The sequence below is a fragment of the Anticarsia gemmatalis genome, chromosome Z (genome assembly GCF_050436995.1).
Source record: "Anticarsia gemmatalis isolate Benzon Research Colony breed Stoneville strain chromosome Z, ilAntGemm2 primary, whole genome shotgun sequence".
In the NCBI taxonomy this organism is placed as follows: domain Eukaryota; kingdom Metazoa; phylum Arthropoda; class Insecta; order Lepidoptera; family Erebidae; genus Anticarsia; species Anticarsia gemmatalis.
The window spans coordinates 13,227,667-13,249,509 of record NC_134776.1 but is presented as its reverse complement, the minus strand read 5'-3'; the positions used below and the strand labels follow the sequence as shown (position 1 = coordinate 13,249,509).

Sequence of the window (21,843 nt, the reverse complement as noted above, 5' to 3'; positions counted from 1 at the left end):
TGAAATATTGACTGTAGTGCGTAGTTTCCTCAAAACGACGCGTCGTCGAACGATGCGCTCGTTATAATACGCGGATGTTTGTAGCGCACATTTGTATTACAAAATGCTTTAATAAGATAATTTTCCTAATTTCCAATTGGTATTAGTACATTACTTTTCGATTTCATTTACCCACATGCGTATAAATTTATAAATTTTCCATGTAAAAGCAAAAACTGAATTAAATTTGATTTTAGTAGGAACTGATCGAAAGATCTGAGGTCCGATTTTCTATCTACTAATAAGTATTGATAAAAGCGTGTACCTATGTGTTGTAAAGATACACCTACAACGACAAGTAAACAAATTCTAAAGCATTTATTTTTTAAAACTGTTAGTCTCTTGATACAAAATACCCGCAGAAGCTAGTCAAACTATCCAGCGACTTTTATCTATACTAAATATTATTTTTTTGCATTCACATAAACTTGAGCTTGTATCATAAATGGAGGCTCACGCTGGAGTTACGACAACCTCCTGTAAGACATGCCATTAACTCGACGAGTTAAATTGTCCTTTTTTCACCAAGACACTTCAGAAATAATCGACTTTAGTCCACCGCAATAGATTGTGTCGTTAAAAGTTGCGTTAAGACTTGTTTATCAAACTGTCATAGGAGGTTTATACATACTATTTTGACAGATCCAAGAATAGAAATAGCGATGCTCTCAGCCTGTTGTCAGGGTGGTCAACAGAGCAATTACCAGATTTTTTTTTAAATAATACTAGATTTTGATTAAATTACCGCAAGACGTTGATTCAAATGTATATAAAAGAGGTGCGGGAAATATATAAAAGAAGCATCATAAAAACAATTACCTATTTATCAACATGCGTGATCATCATGCTCTATGAAAAGCAAAACAGTGAACTACTCTAGTATTGTTTCTGTCAGAAGTATGTAAGTAGCTGTTTGAATATATTTGCAGTTACGTGCATAGCAAATTAAGTGGCTAGTAGATGTGTGCTGACGGATAAATGTTATTAACTCGTTAACAAAATTCGATACGTTCCGCATCATTTGTGAACCGTACAGCATTACTTATTCGCTGTATACCATTATAACGGAAATTTAATTGCACAATAACTTATTATATCAACATCGTTTGGATATTAGCACCTATATTAGAAGTCTATAGATCCGTAATAGGTTTGCGAAACAATGTTGCAAATATTCCTATAGTATTTATGTTGAATGAAAGTCTGCCGGTAGCGATATGCAATAGCAGTTACCAGCGACAATGTAATCGTAAACAAACTAACTAGTACTATACTTATTATATCTCTATGATTCCCGATATTTGTTTTTCCATTGTTATTGTATGTATTTCGATGCTTGTGACTAATGAACCTGTCAATTTTGTTCAAAATGAGCTGTTTTACTTCATAGGAATGCAATGTCAGTTGTGGTTCAAAGTAATCAAAGTTTCTGATTGTAAAATTTGTGTGGTACCATGAATAACATGGTGCTGGTGCATGGACACAATTTCTTCATCAGTTCTTTCTCCCTAAAATCACTTAATTCTGATAAGTGGCTGTAGGTGATCTCAAAGCCTAAGCATGACTGCTCATTTAACTGTCACTCAATACGTCCCACGCTACTTCAACCTATTTATCTCAAGTTTCATAATTTTGTTATTGTTAAATGTTTAAGTTGCTCCGTATGATCCCACCTTTAACAATTGGCTGAATATATTGAACATCTATTCCGAATGACACCAGTGCTATATGAACAACGTGCATGATGTATAATGCAAATTTGTTTCTCACATTACGCATTGTACGGAACTGCATACAATTTACTTAATTGAGCAAATCTTCTTATATAATGAGAAACATCGGTTTATGTTATGGACGAGGAGGATAAGGAAGGAAATGCAGAACTTTTCAATATCAAGTTGATCGATGGGGGACTTCAAAACAAAAATGCAAATAGATTCGTTTCGTTTGTGTCATCGTAAATATGTACGTTAATCGTCGGCAACGTCCATCGTTGGTGCACCATCGGCTGCAATGTATTGTACTGAAGTGCAATACGTGTGCAGTGCGATACGCACACACATGCTCTTCGGAATTCTTTCAGGCGTGAAAATGAATGTTATAAATAATCAGGCGCACCGCGAACAATTATCATATAAGCTCGAACGCCAGTGCGGTATCCACAAGTGCAATAAAGTGAAAAAAAAAAGGTTTAATTGGAGATAAAAAAAACATAATACAAAGTTCCCTGTTCGTCGACAGAAGAAGCGACAATGGATTGGTTGAAATTGGTCGGTATCTTGTGATACGTTCTTACTAATTAGTTTAAAAGTGAAATAGTGACCTTGTGTGCTGAAAAGTGACCTCCTGTGGAAATATTATATAATCAGTGATTCCCGAAACTAGCCCTCAGCTCAGTGATTGTGACGTCTTGCGTAAAACTAAACAAAACGTGAATAATAACAATAGCGTTAATTTAAAATATGTACAGGAATAGTAATCTGCAAAGTTCATTGTATAAGTTGTAATAATATGATTGGAGATTTATAAAAACGATTAATGGCAATGAAATAATACGTATTACTATGACCATTGCTAAAAGGTCATCAAATCATTTTGCTTGCTAACTTAAATATTGTTTTGATGATAAGATTCCTGTGCCTGAGAAATGCTCGTATTTTTTCCTTAATTTTGTATGCTTATGTTGCTGCTACATAAGCATGGTCGTCTGTTTAATTCCATCTATGGATCTATGGATCTATGGATTTATAGTAGAAACGAAAACATAGATAAAATAAGCAAGAGAATTGCTGTCATTAAATGTCTTATTGGCTATTTCACATAAATTAAAAACAAAATAGACTGTCACAGTTTCTGAAATAGATAATAATCAAATTAATCGACCTCTCAATTCGAATACGAATTATTAATTTTTATAATTCGATCTTCTTCGTTGTTTTCGGGCATGTTAGCTTAGAGTGGTTGTACTTACTATTATTACGCCTAATCCAAATCCCTTAATAATTAAACTTCCGAAAAAATGTTTTTGTCTTTTGAACGTGTAATTCAATGTATATTTGTCTTTACAGTTCGCTCTTCTGGTAGCTGTTGCATCAGTCCAGATTACGGCAGATGCGCCTAAGTGAGTAACTTTATATATCTTTTGTTTCTTTTCTCTACTGACCTCTGGTTTACTATTCTTAATTTTATTTATCTTAGGGGTTCTCTCTCTGAATGAACCGAAAATAATAATGCAAAATTAATCACTAATCTTTCTGACCTATGCTTCTGTATTCTGTCAAACATCGAGCATTCCTGTTAAATCTATCTGCAATTGCCCTTCCAGAGTTTTAATGATATTAACCTTTTGTTAACCATTTATTAAAATTAATTTCCTATTCCTGTTTACGACTGCAATAGAAAATGTCAAGTTTTATAGATCTGCTAGCGTTTTTAGAGTAACATAATTTTACTATATTCATTCTGCATTTCCAGTGATTCTACATATCTATGCAATATGAAGGACATAAGTAGCCCTCATTTGCAAGCGAAAGTGTGTTGATTGCTAGCTACGCGACGTAATCTTTAAGTGTTGTCAATGTCAGTGTGCCGGCGAGTGTGTATAAATTGTTATGTTTCTCCGCTTAGCGTTAATTGCATGAACGTTGAACCATCACCAACCAGGCGCATAATGAGCGCTTGCCTAATAGAAAGTGCAAGTCGATAATCAACGTCGTCACTCATACGGTATCGCTACCTATGTAGCAAAAAAATAAATAACACAAGTCGAATTGTGAGTCGTATGTCGAGTGTGACGAACTGCGGGTAGTCAGCGGCGCACGGCGACGTCGCGACCACCGAGAGCGAAAGCCGCGCCGTGCGCCGCTACCGAGTCACGCGTCATGCCATTGACACTGCACTAGACGGAACACCGGCCGCGCAGAAAAACACCTGTCCGACATGCATGCGATCGATTACTTCACGATACAATACCGGCATTGTTATTTTTTTATTGTTGCAGGAAAAAGATCCGCATCCATCTACCACAAAAGGTGAAGCATATTCACCATCACAAGAAGATCTACATAACCAATCATCCAGCATCATCACAATATGCACCGGCTTTCATGCCGAGCGCTGAAGGTGCGGTGGCAATGCCGACCAATGTTGCGATGCCGGCCGTGGCGAATGTGTTACCGCTCAGCTCAGTAGAACTGTACGATGAGTCGCCCACGCGGATGCCGGGGATATCGTCGGCGGCCTCCAAACTGCTGCCGTTGTACCGCGCGCGCGGCTACTACGGGCCTACTCCCACCGAGTGGGAAGAACAGGACTATGACTTATCTCCACCTGAAGAGTCCTCAGAAATATCATACATACCCACTGGCTATTCAGCCCCGCCTGGAGCATCTCCAGTATCACCCAAGTATCCTCCGAAGAGAAAAAATCCAAAATACAATGAGCCCTCGCGGAATAAAGCCCCCAGAAAGGTAAAACCAAAACGAGTAGCCGTAAGAAACAAACCTCAACCGCAATTAGATGACGAACACCCAGTCACAACGTTCCATGAACAGTTTTATTCGGATGTGGATGGTTCGGGGACTATTAGAAAAGTAAAGAAGCCGCAACGAGTGGAAAAAATTATCGACGGTGATACCGAACACATTCATACATACAGTGAGGAGCATATACACAAGCTAGTATTTGACGACGGGTCCAGAATTCCTGGAGTGGTGGGGCTCGAGTCCGTCGGTGGCCTACCGGCACTAGCCCCTCCTCACCCACTTCCACCCTTCCCGATCAAGAACTCTCAAGCTTTAATAGCTATACCTCCCGAAACTCTTACGGGATTCAGTGCCGTCGGTTCTATGGGAACTCCGCCACATCTTGAGTATGCTGCTTACAATCCAAGAGAAGTCACTCACGATCATATATTCCATGATCACGGGGAAATCCCTTCCGGTGTTGACTTAACCAAAAACCACTTACCATTTCCGCCAAGAATGACTTATACGGGCCAAGGGTTCCGCGTCGGATTAAATGGTAAGGATTTGAAAAATAAACACAGACAAAAATATTTAAAACATCATCAAAAACCCAGTCATCTACCAGACTTTTCATATTACGAAAATATGTACGTTCCTTACAATAAATTTCGTAATGTACAGAAGCCAACGATTCCCACATCCTTTGAGCCCACTAACGAAGCAGGCTTAGATGATTATAGACCTGTTGTTCCATCCTTCAAAGTAAAAAATAAGGGACACGTTAAAAATAGCAACGTAGTGCCAGGCCTTTATTATGGACATGGAAAGCAGGTTGGTGACTTTAGGCTGCCACAGGCAAGTGCTCCGGCCCCTTACTCAGTGTCGTCCACCGTGGTTCACGAGTACAAGCCTAAACACTATGTCGGTTATACGGGTCACCCTGGAGCTGTAGGGCTTTCAAAGTTTAATAAAGACATATACAGCTATACGAACGATAACTATGATTTTGACACATACGCTTTGCCATCAAATGTATATCCCACTGAAAATTACCCGCAAAATTTTCCGTTTAAGAAAGGGAAAAAGAAATCCATATCTACACAAAATATTAGCTTCGGAGGATTAGACCATCAGACAACTGTCGATCACTTGCAAAATTCAGGTATTTCCGCCACATCTATTGAAGGGAATGTACCCACTGCTTTCGAAAGCAACTATGATCAAGGTAAATTATTAGACTCCGCGTCCTCCACAGTTTACACGATAAGAGAGACGTCCCCTGCCCACCCTTATTACAATGCAATGGCTGTGAAAGCTTTGCATAATAACCCACAGTCGATAGCCGAAGCTTCTAATGACAACTTTCAGTACGCTGAAGCACCGTCTCTATCAACTACTCCCAATGAGCCCACGGTAGCGACAACTACGACTCCCCCGCAAGAGTATTTTAATGTACAAAGCTCCGAGGCTATCACTACGGAACCCACCAACTACGACACGCGGCCTAGAGGTGTCACAGAAGAGCAAAGTGTCGAAGTTCATAATACAACCAAAGAGCGCAGACCTAGGTACAAAATATTAGCGCTACAGCCCAAAAGCCCAGCGCACGCGTCCTATGAATCCGGACAAAATTACTACAACTCTGGTTCTGTGAGTGTCATGGGTAAACTGAAATACGGTGACAAAATATGAACAGTGACTAAATTAACCTAGTGCTATTAATTTAGTTATGTAAGTCCGTGATCTTAGGTCTGTGTGTAACATTGAATGCCGTGAGTGTTGTGAGTTTCAATGTCTGTCGCTATGTGAATATTTTTGTTATTTATGTTACTGTAATATTTATCGTAGCTATTAATCAGTAGCTATAAATCGAGTACGAACGAGATGGTATTCATGCATTTTATACGAATCTATAGGCGAAGTGAAAATATTAAAACATGTAAATAAAAGAGAACTTTTATTTAATTTATTAAATAAAAAAATATGTAAATAATTGTTAATTTTTCACAGATATTGATTATCGTACATAGACAGACTATAAATAAATAATTGCAACATGTACTAGCTCCTAACGTACTAGATTTGCCTTCGCGAGTGAATTCAACAGGTTGCTGCAACGTTTTGAACAGGCACGTCGATTGGTAACAGGTAGGTTTTATATTCTAGTTATCCGGTCAAAATTATGAATACATCAAACGAACATTACTTGAAACGTAACATTTATCTACAAGTTACTGTTTGTAATTATCAAATATTTTTAAGATGGCGCAAAAAACCTATAGATGCTCACTTACCTACTTCTTTTCGTACAATACGAAACGCTCAAATATCACCAAGTTTACCTTGCAGATGTACAAATTGTGACACATAACTCCTATTATTGCGGTTTAATAACCACATTCAATGAGCTAATGTATATCAGATGACAGCACTGTGAGTTACACTCGTAAGTCGTAACATTAGCCAATTGTAACGTGCAGTAAATAGAGAATGGTTCAATTAATTAAAGTCTTTAGTCTAAAAAGCCTTAAACCCTGTTATTTTAATTTTAGGTTATTAGAACCACTCGTACATATGACCTTTTATCATATTTATAAAATTGGGTTTTGAGAGATGATGTTTACAATTAAGAAATGATATTAATTTATGAACAAAATGTGCTGTACAAATTGATGGGAGAAGAGGAACAAATATGGAGAAATACCCGAATCATATCGGTGATAACATTCGTCCTTCAAAAAAAATAGTGGAGCAGATGTTGGCAGAAATCATCATAGTAAGCTGCGCTCTTGAGATCTATTTCGCTCTCATTCTCTTGCGAACTAAGTGGGATTTACATACTTGTGTATAAAATTAAACATCATACTTTAACTAAGCACCAATCATACGATTTTACCTTTTAAACACAAAATGTAAATTGTAAATATTACAATTTACATTTTGCATAAATTGTAAATATTACAATTTACATTTTGTGTTTAAAAGTAGTAGTAATTTACAAACAAACACACATTACTCAGCAAACATTAACTTATCAAGTTGCGTCTACCATAATAAGATTGCATACTTTGTGACCACTTTCATAGCTTTCTCTAGCCGTAGAACAACTCATTTTAATATAATAGCATCTTAGACAAACACATCAACGACGCTTACATGTATTCTTATTTACTTCCTGAAGTTGGTGTGAAGTAAAAACTTGATGACAGAATAAGTGCGGATCTAGGTAAAAGCGAGGCGAGCTTATTCGCGGAAGTTTGCCAGTGAAGGGCGGACAAGCAAGGTTCGCTTATGTAACGATACTGTTAAGATCAAGGCATTCCTTGCGACGGCAACGCGGAGAGATCAGATCGTTATGCAACTTATCACTTGTTCATATGACAGCTTGAGTTATTCGGTACGGGGTTGAGACAATAGCCATGCCGATACTTCCTGTATCTTACTTCTATTTTCAATAGGTCCGTAAAAATATAATGAGAAAAGATTTTCCTTATCATCATGTTAATGGTTTGGAAAATACACTAGCATTCGTTTTTACACCAAAAATACAATGACGGTTAATTATTTTGAAAACAATGCAAATCTTTTTCGTCGTCTGTTATGTGTGGGAAGATTCAAAATATTCAAGGCTTTTACTTCCAGCGTGTTTAATTGTATGTGAATTGAAAATTAAAATGTTATTTTAAAATAAAAATAAATTTGGCAACCAAACAGGACTAGATGACCGACCGGCAGATTTCTATACAATCCGACTAAAATAATATACGTACCAAATATTGGACTTTAAATGTTTATCAAGTAGCTGGTACAAACTTACAATGTTTGAAGTAAGGAATGAGAGAAAATATAATGTCAGCAGGTTTGCTAATGTTTCCTACAATTTACCAGGCTCTCTCTCTGAACTCGACTCTGGACATAGCGAGACATAACTAAAGATCTGTTTCCTGTTACCTGCTTCCATATACGGAGGTCCCATATTTCAATAATATGCTGGAAACTTTTTATATATGGCTTCTAAAGTAAGTGTAGTAGGTATCTCAGACTTTCTTACACATTATTTGGCAGTAATATCATAAAGAATCTGCTTAGTTCCTACAACACTTCAAGACTCAATGATATCGAAACAAAAAGAAAGTCAAAAAAGCTAATGTAATACAAATGACAGTAATCGATCCTGACCTTACAAAAGAGCAGTTATAATAAAGTTATATTACATGCAACACATGAGTCAACTTTGTTATAAACAATTACGTAACGAATGTCTCTTCTCACGAGTGTCGAGAGTGAAACTAATATTGCGTGCACGTTCTTCCTGTTGTCTTGTCTTTTGACTATCTCGATCCTAAACTACAACCGCGACTGTTTCCTCGGTGACGTAACCACTGCTCTACACAAAGCTGCTACAGCCCAATGTAATTGTTATCGGCCAGTCAATTAGCACGAGACAAAGCTCGAAATTATAAAAAGAATGCGATTACGTCATCTTAATTTGGAGTCGCATTTTTAACTATACCTCAGATAAGCATGATTTATGTAATAGGAACTATTATTCTACTCTCCTTTTATTATTATTATAATAATATTTATTTAATATTCATTTTATGTCATAACAACAAGATTTGATGGGCATTGAGGTTAGACATAATTGGTAATGCCAGAGCTAGCTTATGCTCATAATTTTGTTCTCACAGACGAGGTTACTTAGGTCAGACGACACATACTATGTAACACTAAATAGAAACGTAAAATCTAGCTGCCTAGGTGGGAATAAAAATCAGAAACATACTTTTACTTTGAGGATTTTGAGTAACAAAAACGCAATAAAAAAGGTAATTAAATAATCTTTATTGAACATAACAACAATAACTTAACCTACAACCTATTTACAATAACAAAACTTGTACTATATAGCACTGGATACAACATTATCCACTTCGACCTCTGAGGAATATGACTTAGTTGGATTTGTAATACTATGAAGGCTTTCATTTCCGTTTATGATAAGGACCGCCGCCGTGGCCGGCTGATATGGCGTTAGTGTAGCTGTCACCACCACCGAAACCACCGCCATGGCCGCCGCCGTGGCCGCCTCCGTGTCCGCCGCCGATGTCACCTATGCTGAATCCTCCGTGACCACCGCCGCCGCCGTGGCCGCCGCCACCCCCGTGACCACCAAAACCGACACTGTAACTATCGCCACCGCCGAAGCCACCACCTCCGTGGCCTCCGCCTAGGCTGTAGCTGTCACCGCCGTGGCCGCCGCCTCCGCCGAACGAGCCGAAACTATCGTGTCCGCCGCCACCACCACCGTGACCTCCAATGCTGTAGCTATCATGTCCACCTCCACCGCCGCCGCCGCCGTAGCCTCCGAGACCTAGTCCGCTATCGTGTCCACCCGATGAGAATCCACCGCCTCCACTATAGCTGTCGTGACCGCCGGAGCCTCCAGAGAAACTGCTTCCGTGATCATCGTGGCCACCTCCGTATCCTCCTCCAATGCTTGCACTGAATCCACCTCCATGGCCCCCATCGTAACCACCACCTGATCCTCCGCCATGACCTCCTCCGAATCCACCGCCAAATCCACCGCCGTGTCCGTGGTCATCGTGGCCACCGCCGAATCCACCACCGCCGCCGCCGCCGTAACCACCGCCGAAACCTCCGCCGTGACCACCTCCAAAGCCTCCACCGATTCCGCCGCCGTGATCATGTTCATCGTGACCTCCGCCGTGTCCTCCTCCAAAACCGCCGCCAAATCCACCTCCGAAGCCGCCACCGAATCCGCCGCCGTGTCCGTGGTCGTCGTGCCCGCTTCCTTGATCACCTCCATAACCACCTCCATGGCCACCTCCAAAACCACCGCCTATATCACCACCATGTCCACCGCCCAAGTCATATCCTCCGTGGCCACCGCCTCCAATATCATGGCTTCCGCCTCCAAAATCGTGACCGCCGCCTCCAAAATCATGACCACCGCCGCCACCGCCGCCGCCATGTCCACCTCCTAAGTCATATCCTCCGTGACTTCCTCCGAAATCGTCTCCACCATGACCGCCACCGAATCCACCGCCATGTCCTCCGCCAGAGCCTCCGCCGTGACCACCTCCATGGCCACCGCCGTAGCCGCCTCCATGGCCGCCGCCATGGCTGCCACCGCCTTTCAAGTAATCAGCGAATCCTCCATGTAAGTGATCAGCAAAGGAACCCCCGTGGCCGCCGCCGTGGCCACCTCCGTGACCTCCGCCGTGTCCGCCGCCATGTCCTCCTCCAAATCCTCCGCCATGCCCACCGCCGAATCCTCCGCCACCGCCGCCGCCATATCCGCCGCCTCCGCCCCCGCCGTGCCCGTGATCATCGTGGTGCTCGTGTATCACAACCTCTTTGGAAGAGTGATGCTCTTCAGGTATATGCACCCGAATATGAACGCTACAACAAATAAAAACAACAATTGTTACATACTCTTACAAACGACAATAGATATTATGTTCGCATCGTTACAAAAGCTCGACGCACTATACAATAGGAAGGTAAACGAGGAACAATAGATCGCAGAGCCAGCAGGTCAAACGTGATACCAGTGAAAACCTAGTGCAAGGGTAGGTCTATCATTATAACACAATAGCTCGATTTTCACCATTTACCGCAATGAAGAAGCGTGAGAATCGTTATAGAAATCTCAACCAAATTGCTCCATCCACTGTTTTTTTTGCGGTTGCATCGCTGTCTTCTAGCGTAACTAATAATTTACTCGCTGATACCACAGCGCCAAATGTAAACAGGGATAGAGAAAATCAGTTGACGTATGGGAACATGATGATACTAACTGTTCATGTCCAAAAGTCGCCAGGCAGACGCCAACGCTAGCCAGTAGAAAGCAGCTCAGCTGAAATAATAACAGTAAAGAGTCATTTAGTTTGCATAAAACTATTAAATCGTTGATGAGCGTACTCTTCGTAGTCTCTGATTATAAGGCACGCTAATGTGTTTATATATATGAAAATGAAAGTTCTATAGAAATTCGAGTGCCTCGTATAATGTTTCGTTATAATTAAAAACCGCCAAAAGCGGAGATAGTGCATGTCCCCATGACAATTGAGTTACGTAAGGAACTACGCACGAATATCAAAACTCTCAATCGAGACCTTTTAGATTACACCGACGAAATATAAACAAGTGTAGTCTCTCTCAGATGAACAATTACAATTTCATTAATAGAAACTTATATTTTAGACCTAGGTATCTATTTATTAAATTATTTAAATCTTTCCGTTATCATCTGTACATAAGTTATGGGCGGGTTATAAATATAGAATAGCTAATTGATCACTATTTCCGTCACTAGTGTCAGGTAGTTAGAGTGAACTGTTGGAGGAAGGCCCGGAAACAATTCGCAGTGTCGCGTAAAGTAATGATGCTACTCACGGCTAGACGGGAAGCCATGGTGCGTGGGGAGTGAAGGTGCTGTTAAGGTCGCGACCGCCTCTCCACCACCAGATGCCGACCGAACGAATGTAACTACTCTTATGAACTCACTGCAACGTGTAAGCCTTTTATATGACAGAGAATGTGCACAACCCCTACTCCCATCGCGTTAATATTATATTGATAATATAAATATGTGTAATTAAAATTTGTCTTAGAGCATTATTGTGCTCAAAATATATGCTTTCCGAAATTTCTCCTACGCACGAGTGTGTGCACGTAGCCATATCATTGTTCCTCGAAATAACATTGTAGAGGTAGATACAATTACTCTGTGGACTTATATTGTTATTGCCAGATAGGTATGCCGTATGTGTTTTCTTCATTAATGCGATGTACTTAACTATAGCGTGGTTAAGCGGTTATCGTAGTTTGAAAACCGAGCTTGTGACATAAATTAAGAAAGGTCTGTGCACAGTTGTTTGTAACTACCATGATTTATTGCTTTATATTGATATCTGATGTCGGCGAAAATCAAAAGAGCTCCTGGGCGAGCCTTAAGCGTTAAATTACTCAAGTCTATCTTCGGCTTGTGAGTACCTAATAATTAGCAATTTCGTACAATTGTCAGAAAATGTTGTGTCTGATTGGTAAATTATATTATTTATGTGCAATAATACTTGATAATAGTGGTTATACATTAAAATACATTCCAATGGGTGATTGTAGGAAACAGAAGCCGGGCTTTAAAGTGATCGCATCGGATACAACCGCGTAATTATTATGATATTATAATGGCTTACAGTTTGTCGAGTCCGATGTGTTATGTAACGAAGCCATGAATGGAACTCTCCCATAAGCGCTTTGTGATACACATAAGAACGTGTTTCGTGTCTGCCAATATGTAATAATACATTTACATTTAGATAATGTTTAAGTAATGTTCCATTATATCGAACTGTGTGTTTTAAGAAATTGTGTAGTATTTTTTCTCTTACATTAACGGCCATAAAATTTTAAAAAGTTGATGTAATTAATAAACGCCATGACTGATCTTTGAATTACTTCTTATATAGATGCTGGCAGTCTTAATCATAATTATTCTATATCCTAAAATGATATCAAATCAAACTATGTTTTTATCTATTTTATGAAGCATTTACATACTATTCAGGTAATAAAAAATATTACCAGCCGACCTATATTCAGAGAGTTCAATGATCTCAATTCTTCTAGCCAGTGATCAACCTTATGTCAGAGATCCGAGTACCTTTGACCTCGTCCAACACTTTCAGAATGGTACTAAACAGACGAGTTTACTACCAGGACTGACTTTCTACATGCCCTTCGTTCCTAGATTTTAAACCTCGATTCAATTACTACTAAGTGGATGACACAATTAGCCGCTCTAGAGGTTGCTGACCTCATTGATATTGCTTCGAGCATGTACATTATTAGGCTTTACGCCTCCAGGGTATTGTACTATCTAGGATGATGGAAGAAATAAAATTACTTAAACAACAACCACGTGATTTTATTCATGTTTTTATAATATAATCATCAATCAATTTCCATTACATAGATAACTCCAAATTTGCAGCCATATATACGACAACTTGCGAAAGTATCTGAAAAATAATAAACGTAGGTACCTTTCCAGGATTTAATTAAGTCCTAATAAAATTAAGATTCAATATCTCATCCATATAAGCATGCAACAAACCAATGATTTTTGGAAGTTTCATGTTTATAAGAAATAATTATCAACTGGTCTAACGGTGAAGGAAAACATCGTGATGAAACCTTGCATGCCTAGAAATTTATCAACCCAGACACTTAGCCAGTGTGGTGGTCTCAAGGCCCTCTCTTGTTCGGGAGGAGACCCCTGCCCTGCAGTAGGACAGTAAGAGGTAAAAAAAACTTCAAATAACATTATTTCACCTGGTTTACTGTATTTAAGGGAATTTCGTTAGCAATGATATAAAGCCGATAGAGTCGCTTGCGTATACCTAATATAATTTAAACAGAATTTGGTTAACAAGTTAACTATCAAAATAGGAAAACAAACTAAAGAATTGCATTTAATTGACATACACGGCGTTATATGACGCAGCGAGTTCACACTCACGTGTTAGCGCATACATTATGATCAATTTAGAGGAAGCTTCTCTATGATGAGGCGATTACGAAATGTTTGACATCCGTGTCGTAAATGTTCTCCCATCTCCTGAATTTATTGGCGACTGACTCCATCCGCAATTTCTTTCTGTGAATTTAGTGCTCATTTTAAGTAATAAGATACTACCAAGTGTATCTTACAAACAAAACATAAATTAAATGTTTGTGGTTTAAGTAACCTGTAACAGTTGAAAATACTTTATTGAACATGAAGTTTTACATAAATATTTCTTCTTATGATTAGACAAAAGTATGATATGAATGTACATATATTATGTAACTGATAATAATCAAATTGAAACTGCTCTAACGAATGTTTCAAGTTCAATGGAAAACGTAAGAAAATATTACCATAATAAATTATAAACTGTAATAAAGAAATAAAAAGCATATTAATTTCATAGGTCAAACCATTGCACACTAAAGTTTATCTACTATGTGAAAGAATTCTTGTCTCCATGTTGACATATTCGTGCTCTTTTGATGAAGCTTCGTAGTATATATCTCACCGGAGTACGACTCCTGGATGAACCATATGCCGTAAACCACTATATTTAGACGACAACGTTTTTTTTCACTTCGTTTTGCATAATTACCTATCCGTAAGGGGAGAATCCGGCGCTACCTAATATACAAGTTAGAAATAAGCATAAAATTGCAGAATACTTTTACTTATTTTAAACCAGCCAGTTTCTTACAGTCAAACAACTTAGTAGGAAGCCTCGAACGCTAAGTTCTATCTCTGAATTAGGAACCTCCGTGACCTGAAGGCTGCAGCTGCCGGTGGAAAATTAGATAAGGCTACCTTATTTTGGAAATACACAGAATTATTCATTAAAATCGAAATAAAACGTGCGTGCTAAGTATCTCTACTAAGTTGTTGGACTATAATTAAGTTTATTTACAAGCTAAATCAACTATTTGTAATGTGCAAACAGGTTTATGATGCGAGCGTTCTCTTCAAAAATCACTCATTAAATTCGCTATTAAGATATAAAGACTTGATAAACGTTTAAAACAAAGAATTACGTTTTTCTGTTTACAATGCTAAGGTATGGTTTAATACAAACAAGGTTAAATCCTGAACACATTGTTTTTTCACCTTTAAATATATTACAGTAAAACTTCAAAATATAAACGTACATACTCTGAGATATATTTAGTAAAAATCTGCAAAGAAACGACTCATTGTATTTATGTTAGGTGTATATAATATAATATATATGTAAGAACATTATAAATGTAATAATAAAAGCAGTAAAATTATTTTAAATTGCAGCAAGGTCATTGTACGCAGTTTCACAATCTGAATTTCTTTAAAGAAAGCATAATTAGCGTAATTAGACAACATAACAAAAAATCTTTGTAACTATGCTATAGCTATACCTGTATGACTGCATCTCGCGATCCTGCTGCATTTTAATCGAATATTATAAATATATTTGTAGATTTTGAAAATATACTTCACTTTTCACAGGTTCTGTAATTACTGAATTACACACCAACACTTGCTGAAGTGTATTCCAGTAATAATATTTCATACTCTAAATAACCTCTCTGTTATAAGACTTTTTCGTTTATAAAACTTAGTAAACAATAAATTATATGATTTGATTTCTTCGCTGCAATATTTAACAAAATAACTCCTTTTTCGTTGTAACTAGGACAGTGCTTTAGTAAGCGACAATAGGTAGATACCTACTTGTTTCTTTTAAATTTCGTAATCCAGGATTACAGTCAGTCATTTGTATAGATGTATATTTCCCACAACAGCACTTAAATGAGACAATAGATAGCAAATTAGGAGTAGAAACTTACAAATACATAGGTATAACATTAGTTTTTGAATGTGTCATACTGAATCATTGCAAGCCTCTAAAAAAATGATTTACCTATAATAACTATAATATAAGTGTTATATAACAGTGGAACATAAGTCTGTGACCGTCAAGTTTACACATCACTCGACATTTTGTTAAAGTTGCTTATTGGCACGTTGCATCATCAAAATGCGTAAGCCAGGTAAGATCAATTCGCTAACCGCCGGAGGAAAAAATAATCTCTTGAATTTGCATGACACAGCACATTGCTTGTTAAAGCACCCATTAATTTGAATTAAGTCTGCATAATTTTAATTAATCTGATTCACTTATCATACCGTAACAAAATAACATCATAATGAGTAGCCGACTAATAAAATTTTTACTTGAGGAAAAGTATACCTAGAGATTCACCTACATATATTTTGCAACGCGGAACCATTTTTGCCGCGATTAAAAGCGGCCACTATAGCCATTTTTGAACAATTACACTGGCATTGATGTCCAAATCGGCCAGAATACGGCTACTGTAATTTACCTACTGCATAACATCTGATGGGTCGTTAACCCGTGCCAGTGATAATGACTAGGTTGCAGGCGAAAAAACTGTGCAATTTCCAAAAATCGTTGCAAAATCGTGTATGAATTTTTGATGCGCCGTAAACGAATCTAATCCTCGACTTACCCACGAACTATAAGATCAAGTCGATATCATGAACAGAATATTAATGGAATTATGTTAACCCATGTTTCCAAATTCCCCAACTGTACTTTCTCTCCAAATTACGTGTTACGTTTAGCTTCTTCCTTTAAGGTTTTTCCAATAGATATACGTATGTAAGACCCGACCTATTGTCTCATTGCATGAGTCTTACAAGGCAACGTACTCCAGCTGTCGTTCTTGAAGTTAATTACCTATTACTTACCTACAGGTCATTACTAGAATAATAGAAGGTCATGGTGCTTATTTGAAATCCCTACTTAACGTTAATTTATAATATCAAAACACTCAACTTAGTTACGTGACTATAACGTGAAGATTACTTGATTGCAGAATGTTTTCTTCATCTGCGTGAATATTTTCTAGCTAAGGATTGCAAGTAGTGTGACCACAATATATTGTGTATTTGCGATTGCAAGTAGTTCATAATTGTGTCCTTCCTCATGGGTGATGCCTAGATCTAAAAATTCTCAGCTCTTAATTAAAGTACATATAGACAGTGTAGTTGCTAGGTAGTCTGGGGTGTAGGAGCAAAAAACAAACTAGGGACCTCTAGAGCTTGATTCGATAACGGGAGTAATAGACGGAGTAGGAATTATGATTTAAGTTTTTTTAATCCACGTGAAATACCGAATCCGAAATTTCTCTGCACTAACTTAAATATTATCAAGCGTTATGTGATATCGTCGTTGTTTAGACATTTTTACATTTATATCTAACTTATTTCGTATGCATAAAAGTTACGGACGAAGAGTCATCTACCTACTAATTAGTAGAAAAACACTTTTATGAATATTTTTGCTACAAATGAGAAACTATGCAATATTTAATACAACTCGCTATTTAAGAGATTTACATTATAATGTTGTGGTTTTGTACTGGTCACCGCACACGTGCACTGATCTTTTGGCAACGTTCTTTTTATCAATTACTTGCTCATCAATTCGTGGCTAAGATGCTACTCAGGCATTTTTGCTGTTACTGAGATGTCTTCCCACACCTGTATCAGATTTCGCTCACTAGCTGCTGCGGTAGAAATGTCACATCAGGAGACGTGAGTGTAAGCTTGTGAGAGATGAATAGGTTAGAGTTGCAATACACGTTGGCTTATTGTACGCAGCAGGAAATTAAGGAATGATGCTTGCGATATGTACATACTAGTCTATTCACGATATCCACGATTATTTATTCCTGCATACACTTTCACACGTGGAGATTTTGAAAAATTTGTCTAAAATATTTAAGGCTATTCAAATAAAGACGTGGACAGACCACGTCTTCATTTGTCTGAATACCTACTAATCCTACTAATATTATAAATGCGAAAGTTTGTGAGAATGTATGTATGGACGTTTGTTACTTTTTCACGCAAATACTACTAAACCGATTACGATGAAAGTTACATAGGCTATTTTTTATCCTGGAGTTCCCGAGGATTGAGATTTACATGGGAAGGGTTTCCACGCGGACGAAGTCGCGGGCGGCCCCTAGTCATATATATTTTTGTACTTTACATGGTGTTTTTCTAAAGAAATATTATAATTTATATGGTTCGAATGCTGCTTTTGGGTGAAAACAACTATCTCTCCTCTGAAGACAGACTCGTCAAGTTATTGAGATCGACAGTCACACTTGTTTTCGTCAAGTGTGTTTGTATTACACTGTTATATAAGTCGAAATCGATCGAACATCGACTGTGTGTACTTATTTGTAGTTTAATGTAATATAAGGAAATAGATACACGTGCTTAATCTATACTTACTGAGAGGTACCTGTTTGTTACGCTTTCACGACAATCGGTTCAGCGATTTAGATGATATTTGGCAATGCGATGGATTCTATCCAAAGAAAAATATTAGCCAAATTATGGAAAGATTCTAGGACGTGTGAAGCGACCAGCAAGGATTTCTAACTTCGTAAGTACGCAGACTATTATCATTTACTGACATAACACGCACTTAGTCTTTTACAGTACAAAGAATTTCCTAACATATGCTTTTGCTAACGTACCAAGTGAGTACCAAATTATTCATTTCATTGTTATATAAGGAAAGTCAAAGGTTGATGCTATTACGGCGAGTTGAGTGCCACATGATTATTATAGTTGGCGGCGCGATCGTAATCGTGTATTTTTATGTTCCATAGAACGCGGTCAAGCGGTCATCCAAAATCCTCAAAACCGCGAGTACTCAAGAACATCTGTCGAATATTTCATACCCACAACTAACTACGTGATTAGATAATGTATCGATAACATCTAAAGTTACGTCGAGGCGGTACTTGCATGGTTCATTCGGCATAAATGATAAATTGTTAACGACATAGCTGGGTTTAGGGCGTTTGCTAACGGTTTCCTTGCTATTCTTCTCTTATTCTTGAGCGGTGTTACAAAACGCTGAAAAAATACTCTTGCGATTCTTAAACACATCAGTGGGTAATTGCAATGTGTGCTGACTTTACAAAAGCGAACCGGTTATGAATTAACTTTTTGCATTTAGTGCTCAAGTATTTTAAACTAAAAAAGCCGTCATTAACATAATATAACATTACTGTGACATTATTCGCTAAATTATTATGTATTATTGTAAAAGGCTCGATATAATTCAAAGGTCTCCTTCGATATATGTATGCTGTAGTCACGCTACCTTATCATACCTTTCTGGTAGTCTGGAAAAGAGTGTCATTAAACGTACGTAATGTCAAAATTACGAGAGTGATGGAACTCTTCCACTTCATAGCAGAATACAAATACGGTTGAAGTAAACGTTTGCTATCATATTTCTTATAGTTTTGTATTGTAATCCCACTAATAGACCATGACCAATGTGACATCGTCAGCCTTGTAAATTATGCGAGGAAAACTTTTCTAACGCAAGAATGATTGTCTAATATGATTATGAATATAACTCTCATTTTTCAAAAAGTGTCTGGCTGAATATAGCATGGGAATTAAGATGATCATGCAATATTTTGCCTTTGTTTACTTGAATTTTCAACAGCACACTTACTTTCTACAATTTTTGTGTCACCTTCGTGTCTAGTGTTTGAAATTTGGTCTCTTGACACACACTTAAAGGAAAGAAAATACAAATGGCAGGTCAACGCTCTCTGACTGCACTAGTAATCTAAAACTAGATCTGGAGCAACAGTCTGAGCCGTATCTTGAACCTACAAATTAATCATGTCTCGCGAAAGTTGTAAAGTTTTGTCCGAAGTTGTTCCATGCACTAATCACATTGAAATTACCATAACTCTACATTAATTTAGTATGTACCTACGTGTTCGACTATGATATTATTTTACAGGCCCGAAATCCAAGCACCGAATGCTTCTATATCGTTTTTAAAGATAAAAAACATTTATTTCTGCCCATGTTTACAATATTTTTAAAACAATGACAGCCATTCTAGGCATTGCCTGTATCGTGGTATCAAAATCTCGTCTCACACTTGTAGCTGATAAGCCAAATACGAATTCGAGCAGCTAAAACAACAAACAAAATAGGTCGACCATCAACGAAAACAAAGGGCAAATAAGGGGGCTAAGAGACTCTTAACATTATAAAACTGCCTACGTTCCTACGTGTTGCGTAGAGCAAAAAATCAAATGACTTGTCAACAATCTAGATTGCTGACATCGTATTAAAGACCTGTAGTATGGAGAAAGAAAAACCAACACAAAGTTGGTAAAGGTGTAAACAGGAAGAACAAGATATACGCAATCTTACACAACGTGTCTGTCCACTTCTTTTTGTCTAGGAACATTTAGTTGCGTCACAACAGATCTAGATAGGTCGCAGTACTGACGGACAGTAAACACCCTGTATACGAGCCTACTTATCTCTCTGCACCAAACCAATTTGTAAGACTGACTTCAGTTCATACAATTTGCTTGATGATTAGGAAAGAAAATAAGTAAATTGTGTTTTGAACACAGAACTCAAGCGACAACTCAACTACGATCGTATTGTCCCACAGCTTAAATTCACATATAGTATTGCTTTTTATGTTCAACTAAAGTCGGGATAAACGACATTATGCCGTGCTCCCTAAACGATGAACTCTCTTTGAAATGTCAACGGGTAAGTGATAATATCTATAGGGTACCTAGTAGCGCCGCAGTCCTTAAAAATAACCTGAGCAGGTCTTTGTCATCTTTAAATCGAAGCATTTTAATATCATGCAGAATCATATTGATTACAATACCGCAATCTCACCATAATATTCTTTGAATACATTAATTATTGAATGAATATTAATAGTAGATAATCAAATTAATTCCAGTTTCAATTTATTTTAATTATTGTTTACAACTCGAGCGTTATATAAGAAGAATGTTTCGATAAACTGAATACTACAGAAACATTTTTTTATGACCTTTATTCGGTTCTTCTTATTGCATGTTATGTAATGTTATTATTTCTTATGTGGAGGCTGACGTCGGCGAGCCATTGCACGACCACATTGTTGGTTTTCGTAGCCATTCTTTAACATTTGCGGTTCATTGTCAATGAACTGACGGTAGCAAAAAACTTCATAACACAAATTCAGCATTCGATAACGATGAACGGCATCGATCAAGCAATATTCACACTTACTACACGTTGTTATAACGACTGTGAAGAGCTCTATATGGCAAATGTCGATTTCAAGTTTGACTTCATAACATAAATAATATGTTTACGATTACGTGAGTACGTTCACTTTTATTTTTTAGAGAGGAAGTATCCGGTGCAGATGTTGTGTAATGGTGCACAGGGCAGTGTGCCTGCACGTGTGACCTCTACCTCTGTTCCTCGAAGCATTTTCCACATAATGTACATAATTTTAATAATGGTATAAAACCTCATCTCTGTGTCGTTAATTCGCACTGATGGTGAGTTGACACTGTAGTCCCTTCGTTCTACAAATTACTGACACCTGTATTATCACTGTCGCAGTTAATAGAAACCGTTGTCGCAGTTAAAAAAAGTGTTTTACCTCTATTTAATACGGTTTATAGTAAAAATAGTGTATCAGCGTTGATAGAATAGTTTTTGTACTGCAATGTCTTTCAGTGCACGCATACCTACCATTAAACATTTTTATAAATCTTTCAAATTGTTTGGGACCTAGCCAGTGCAATTTTCTCTTTCTCAAATTCAGGCTTGTTCTTGCATTACCTAGGCAATATACATATCTCCTGAGATTACAACTCT

At 37.8% G+C, this 21,843-nt stretch overlaps 2 protein-coding genes across 2 annotated transcripts; one reads left to right on the top strand and one right to left on the bottom strand.

Moving 5' to 3' along the window:
* Positions 1-2,172: 2,172 nt before the first annotated feature.
* Positions 2,173-6,459, top strand: LOC142986606 (uncharacterized). The gene is made up of 3 exons (XM_076135134.1): positions 2,173-2,309; positions 3,108-3,160; positions 4,040-6,459. Exons 1-3 carry the CDS (start codon positions 2,292-2,294, stop codon positions 6,195-6,197), a joined length of 2,229 nt encoding a protein of 742 aa, XP_075991249.1. The 5' UTR covers positions 2,173-2,291; the 3' UTR covers positions 6,198-6,459.
* Positions 6,460-9,330: 2,871 nt separating this feature from the next.
* On the bottom strand, positions 9,331-12,037 carry LOC142986420 (uncharacterized). The gene is made up of 3 exons (XM_076134920.1): positions 11,928-12,037; positions 11,330-11,388; positions 9,331-10,931 (listed from the first exon to the last, which is right to left on the bottom strand). The coding sequence occupies exons 1-3, from the start codon at positions 11,943-11,945 to the stop codon at positions 9,491-9,493; spliced, it is 1,518 nt and encodes a 505-aa protein (XP_075991035.1). The 5' UTR covers positions 11,946-12,037; the 3' UTR covers positions 9,331-9,490.
* Positions 12,038-21,843: the final 9,806 nt, after the last annotated feature.